This window comes from Gekko japonicus, unplaced genomic scaffold (genome assembly GCF_001447785.1).
Source record: "Gekko japonicus isolate JY-2015 unplaced genomic scaffold, Gekko_japonicus_V1.1 scaffold2395, whole genome shotgun sequence".
NCBI classification, from domain to species: Eukaryota; Metazoa; Chordata; class Lepidosauria; order Squamata; family Gekkonidae; genus Gekko; species Gekko japonicus.
The window spans coordinates 179,561-186,211 of record NW_015167607.1 but is presented as its reverse complement, the minus strand read 5'-3'; the positions used below and the strand labels follow the sequence as shown (position 1 = coordinate 186,211).

The 6,651-nt window shown below is 42.0% G+C and overlaps 1 protein-coding gene across 1 annotated transcript in view; it reads left to right on the top strand.

The window, feature by feature from the left end:
• Positions 1-6,651, top strand: part of PARG (poly(ADP-ribose) glycohydrolase) — a 114,748-nt gene that overhangs the window by 72,296 nt on the left and 35,801 nt on the right. The window contains exon 12 of the mRNA XM_015414006.1: positions 2,731-2,810. Within this exon, the coding sequence (XP_015269492.1) occupies positions 2,731-2,810 (80 nt within the window). The remainder of the gene's footprint in view (positions 1-2,730; positions 2,811-6,651) is intronic.

Here is a 6,651-nt window from a genome sequence, read left to right as displayed (position 1 = left end):
ATATATATATATATATAATTAATGCCAGATCAGTCATCTGGAATGGTACCTCGATTTTTTTGTTGTTACCCTGATTAAATATTTCCAAGTAAAATTAATATTTTAAAACTTGTATCCTTTTTCATGCTGTAGTATTCACACAAGTCATTTTTTCCCCAGAACAGTTTTTAAAAAATTTATTTCCACTCTGAAAATCAAACTTCACCTGAAGGCTGTTTTTTTTTATATAGCCGCTTGTCTGCCTTTCAGCCCAATGGGATTGGCTGGATAATACTGCACAACTCTCTTGTCCAAGCAGATATTTCTATATTTTTAAGAACAGCTTTTTAAAGATGCCCCCCCCCCCCCCCAGGTCTTTCACGATCTCTGGTTACTTTTAGCGAACATTGGTGGGAGGCATTGTGGACCTGAAATCCTCAGAGTTCTTCCCTCTGGACAAATTGCATTATCCATATTGCTTTGAGATGCCATTCTGCCTTGTGTGAAATCAAATTAAGCCATCCAAGCCCAGGCTGCTGGAAGGTGGATGACAGAGGAAGAATTATGTCATCTTTTATTGTACTCCCTTTATGTCTGAAATAGAGGGTTTCTATTACTTGGCCCGTGAAAGAATTCCTTTTCAGAAAAACTAGGTAACTTTAGAGTTTTTCAAAGCTTCAAATCACAGTAAAGAAAAGGGAATGTCTCAAGGATGCTCTTGTTTCTCCTTTTTAACTGGACCATTGAAGCATGAATCAGTAACAGTAATTCTTGTCTTGGGGGAATGTTGATGGATCTCGAGATATTCTAGAATTAGTCGAGACTCTAAAGCAGGTACATGTGCCTCTGTAAGGTAACGGTAAAGGTTCCCTTGCTCGAAAGCCAGTCGAGTCCGACTCTAGGGTTGCGGTGCTCATCTCCGTTTCAAAGCCAAAGAGCCCGCGCTGTCCGAAGACGTTTCCGTGGTCATGTGGCCGGCATGACTAAACGCCAAGGCGCACGGAACGCTGTTACCATCCCACCGAAGTGGTCCCTATTTATCTACTGGCAATTTCTTGCTCTCGAACTGCCAGGTTGGCAGGAGCTGGAACTAGAGACGGGAGCTCACTCCGTCATGCGGCGCACACTCGGGTCTTCACAAACTCGGGTAGACTTCACAAATAACTGTTCTCAGGAATGGTCTGATGACAGGAGCACGATCTGAAAGGTGAATTCACGTAAGAGTCCCAACTCCTCTTTGATAAACGGAAATGTAGCAGCATTTTCTTGTTCATGGAAGGGAAAGGGGCTCTAACGTGCTGATTCCAAGCTAGGTGGGCACAGCCATGCTGGTGTGAAGCAACAGAACAAAGTTTGAGACCAGGAGAAACCTTCAAGACACAAAGTTTTATCCTGGGTATAAGCTGCCATGTGCGTGCGTTTATCTAGAGAAGTGTGCGTGCAGACAAAAGCTTTTTTTAAAAAAAAACATTCTATTGTCGGGTCATAACCACATTCCCTCATTTCTATTATAGCTCTTTCCCCTTGTTCCCTCCCTCCCCTTCTCCGGGCTTCCCGCAGTGGTCCCACCCCTACCTAATTTCCTTTCTCGTCTAATCCTTCCTCCTAAAACAAAGTTTAATATGTGATTATTATTTTAACTGTCTTTTTCATTATATTCTATCTCATAGGTAGCATTTCTTTAACTACCATCGTCTTCTGTTCAACTCTTTACACATTCTATTCTTAATAATTATTAAAGCACAATAAATTGTTCTTAACACCCCGATATTTCTCTAGATACTCTTTAAAGTCCATCCAGTCTGCAAAAAAAGTCTTCATCTTCTTTGTTGTTAAGTTTCCTTGTCAATTTGTCCATTTCTCGTGCAGATAAAAGGTTATACCCAGAATAAACTTTGTTGGTCTTAAAGGAACCACTGGACTCAAACTTTGTTCTGGTTCTGGTTCAAGTTAAGAAAACATTAATTTCTGAAGTGATTATTACAGAAGATAATACAATAGAAACAGAAGCGAAAAGGCGGGACGGTGGTCTCCGGATTGGTGCTGCCGTTTCAACAATATGTCTTCCTCTGACCAGAAATTGTGCCTTATAAATAAATTCAAAATTATGTGCAATCAATAAATTCACCAATCAATAAATTCATGGCAGCACCAATCCGGAGACCAAGAGCTTACAGAGCTCTTCTTACTGGGGCTATTGTAAGCTCTTGGAGGATTGACTACACTAGAGGTGTGTGGCCTAATATGCAAAGGAGCTCCTGCTACCAGTAGAGCCCTGGGAGTGGGGCATGCACATGCCCAAAGACATACTGCTATGGTGGCTGAGTGGTGGAGAACTTTTCCTCTGGGTAATGTTGGTTAACTTGAGTATCCTGGATAATCAAGAGCCAGATATGAAAGCTTTTTCAGTAGGTTTTTTTTTTAATGCATGAGGAACTGTTGTGCTCCATATTAAGCTGTCTTTAACTGATATTTTCTGCCTTCACTTCTATATTATAGCTGTTGCTACAAAGGGATCCTGGAGGGTTTTTGCCTTGCTCTGGGCCTTGCTCTGGGCATAGAGGAAGTAGGGGGGTGGGGGGGATAGCTGTGGATCTCCTGCATTGTGTAGGGGGTTGGATTAGATGACCCTTGAGGTTCCTTCCAACTCTGTGTTTCTGTGTTTCAATTAATTGTACTAGCACTTCAGTCACTACTTTTTACGTCTTTTACTTACTGACATTCAATTATCTTAATTTTTACTTTTCTCAGGTTGTTCGAAGGACGTTCACCAAGGAAGCCTGAGAAATTGAAAACCCTGTTCTGCTATTTCAGAAGAGTTACAGAGAAAAGTAAAGCTTGTTAATTTATTACTCTTTCTGCACCATGGGTTATGTAGTTCTGCCTGATCTGTCATTTTTAAAATAACTTTTATATCCTGCACTCTCAACTAAAAGCGCTCAGAAATTTACATTAACATAATTACATTACATAAGAGTAACAACAATAAAACACTTCCCCACACACAAATCAACCCAGGTCATTTCTATTTATTGATTATTAAGACCCTAAATCATCCTAGGCCAGTGGTGGCGAACCTATGGCATGGGTGCCGGAGGTGGCACTCAGAGCCCTCTCTGTGGACACGGCGTGCCATCACCCCAGACTCAGAGGGAGGCGGTGACCAACCACCTCTGAACATCTTTTGCCTTGAAAACCCCACAGTGAGGAGACATAATTACATTACATAAGAATAACAACAATAAAACACCTCCCCACACACAAATCAACTCTATAACAGCAAAAAGCAGTGGCAAAAAGCAATAAAAACTAAAGCAATAAACCCAGTAAAGCAATAAATATCAGAGCTGAATCAGTGGACCTAGCAACATCAGCCAAAACAACTCAGGTTCAAGCTCCTGCTCATTCTCTAATGTAATTTATGCCATCATATGTCAGCAGTGCCCTTTCATCCATCTACATTGGACAAATAGGCCAGTCCCTACAACAAAAAATAAATGGACATTAGAAACCACAACATTCAAAAACCAGTGGGGGGACATTTTTAACCTTCCAGGACATTCAGTTGCTCACCTAAGAGTAGCAGTTCACTTACAAAGGAATTTCAAATGCAGATTAGAAAGAGAGACTGCTGAATTGCAACTGATAATGAAGCTCAAGGCAGTGCATCCTCCTGGACTGAATCAAGACCTTGGTTTCCTGTCCTCCACGCCTACTACCTCGGCATATCACACCTAATCTAATCACACCTGCTATTGTCATTTGCCTGCTGTTGTAATTTGGTGTCTGAAATCACTCCACTCTCCAAGATATAAGGACAATTGACTCACATTCTAGCTGTATCTGAAGAAGTGAGCAGTGACACATGGAAGTTCATACCCTGCCACAAATTTCGTTAGTCTTTAAGGTGCTAGTAGAGCTGAATTGGGGCAGACATAAAAACAGTTTTGGAAAGCAACAGAAGGTCAACCATGAGTACTCCATTAGAAGCCCGGGCAAATATGGCTGTGGTCAGCTGGTGCCTAAAGTTCAACAGGCTTGGTGTCAGGCAAAGAGTTTTGGGTAGGGAGTTCCGGACACAGGGTGTTACAGCAGAAAAACCACCATCTCTGATAGCGACCCACTTTGTCCCTGAGATGGGGCACTGAAAGGAGGACCTCTGAAGATGATTGTTCTGGTTCATATGGGAAGAGGGAGTCTTTTCATGTGCATCAGTCCCAGGTCATTTCTATTTATTGATTATTAACACCCTAAATCATCCCTAGGCCATGTCTAATGAGGGTGATAGATGGTTCACTGCCTGTAGTTTATAATCTAGAAGAATGAAAAAGTAAAGGGATGTGGGATGTGAGTGAAAAGGAAACGTAGAAGATATAGGTATTTGGATGGAGTTGCTGGTCATTAAAAATTGCTAGGGAAGGTAGTCACTGATATCATTTCTAGCATGGATGAGGAGCTTTGTCAAAAGCAGAAAGGGATAAAGGGCATGCATGGCAAAAGAATGGCAGGGAGACCACTCCAAATAGACAGTGTCGCAGAAGAAAACAAACAGAACAGAGCTGTAATATAAAGGTGGGGTTCAACTAGAGAGCCTATTCAAACGCTACTTGCTCTCTGGGATGAAATAAGGTGCAGGCGTTGGACTCATGTGCTCCCTGTTGCAGGAAGAGGAAGAAGAAGAAGAGTGCATCAGGAGATCCAGTGTTTGTTGGAAAGCAGGCTCTCCGTAAGCTTATGATATAGATCATGTGCCCCCCCAAAAAAGATATAATCTAGCTGTTAAAAATGTAGCTAGTGTAATGAGAAGAAAGGGGAGAACAGTAGAAATGTCTTGCCAGTATAAAGGTCATGGCTCAGTGTTAGAGCCTCTGCTTGGCATGCAGAAGGTCCCAGGTTTAACCCCCAGCATCTTTAGTCTTTAATGTGCTAGTTGTCTCTTGGTGTTTCCTGTTACCTTTTCCAGATGACCTGGGAAATAGCAAATGGATCGATTGCATGTTGCATCCTTCATGCGGCATCCCCCCCCCCCCCCGGGTAGCTTCAGAGGGTAGCCATGTTGGTCCTGCAGCAGACCAGCTTCATTCGAATCCAGCAGCACCTTAGAGACAGGAAAAGTTTGAAGGGCATAAGCTTTCAAGAGTCAAATCTCCCCTCATCAGATACCTTCATCGGGTATCTGACAAAGGGAGCTTTGACTCTTGAAAGCTTAATCCCCCCCCCCCCACACACACACAATCCTGTCCGTCTCTAAGGTGCTGCTGGACGCAAATTAAGCTCTTCTTCCCAGATAGTATGTACTAAATGTGCTATGTGTCATTAATACAGAGCAAACTTCCCTACCTCCTCATTTAATTGGTTGCCGTTTGTGGGCTCGGGGAACCTTGTGGTAGGAACTCCCATCACCCAGTTTGTATTATTAGTTCGCAGCAGAGGAAAGATGACGTGCCGCATCTGACGAGAGCCACATAGGCCCTCCCATATCTACTTTTAACAGTGATTAACACTTGGAATTCACTGCCACAGGAAGTGGTGGGTGCTACAAGCATGGACGGCTTCAAAAGGGAATTAGATAAGCATATGGAGCAGAGGTCCATCAGTGGCTATTAGCCACAAGGTATAGATAGGGGCTCTGGGGCAAGTGATGCTCTGTCTTCTTGGTGCTGGGGGGGGGGTCAACAGTGGGAGGGCTTCTAATGTCCTGGCCCCACTAGTGGACCTTCTGATGGCACTGGTATTTCTGGCCACTGTGTGACACAGAGTGTTGGACTGGATGAGCCTTTGGTGTGATCCAATATTGGCGTCTCTAATGTTCTTATGTTCTTAAGTCAGTTGTGACTTGCTGGCATTTTCCACCACCGCACACAGATACCTTGCCATTTTATAGCTTTCATTTTACAAAAAGGAAGTGTGTTTACTGTGGCAGTAAGCAAGATAACAAAAGACGTGATTCTTTGATTCACAATTAGCTTTATTTTACTTAGTAACTTGTACTCTCCCTTTGGAGGAAGAAAAATGCGTACTTTGTTGTTTTTTCTTAGTTTAATAAATGAGTGAGATGATTGTAATTCATCCTTAAAATTAGTAGAAATTAAATATCCAATTCCCCAAGCCTTTTATTATAAATAGTAATGAAGTTGATTGTAACACGAGCCCGAGTTACTGAAAACCTAAAGCTCTGCACTCGGAAGGTTGATGTTTAATTTGCGGAACATCATCTCATAATGTTGCAGTCCTCTTGTGGGAAAGGCAAGATGGATGCAAAGAGCACTGCTTTTGAAATAAAGCAAACAAAAATTACTGTTAAGCCTTCAGAATACCTTAGAACATCTGAGAGAGTAACTGAATTCTATTTAACCTTTTCCAAAGAGTCTTTCTTCCCCTAGGTTTGAAAGTCTGTTCCCTCCAGTATTAGCTTGGCAAATCAATCAGCTGGCTCACTGCAAAGTATTTGAGAACTGCAAGAGAGGAGACATTTTCCAGATGCATTAAAATAGCCTTGATTCATACTTTAATTTCGTATACACTGTTAAATTAATTTTAATTCAGTCTAATGTCCGCCAAAGCTCTTGACAGAAACAAAAATCCTATTTGGTTCATTTTAGACTAGGGAAAGGACTATATTTTTAATCGTCTATGTCTTGATTTTTTTTACTTACTTTCATGGTTGCCACA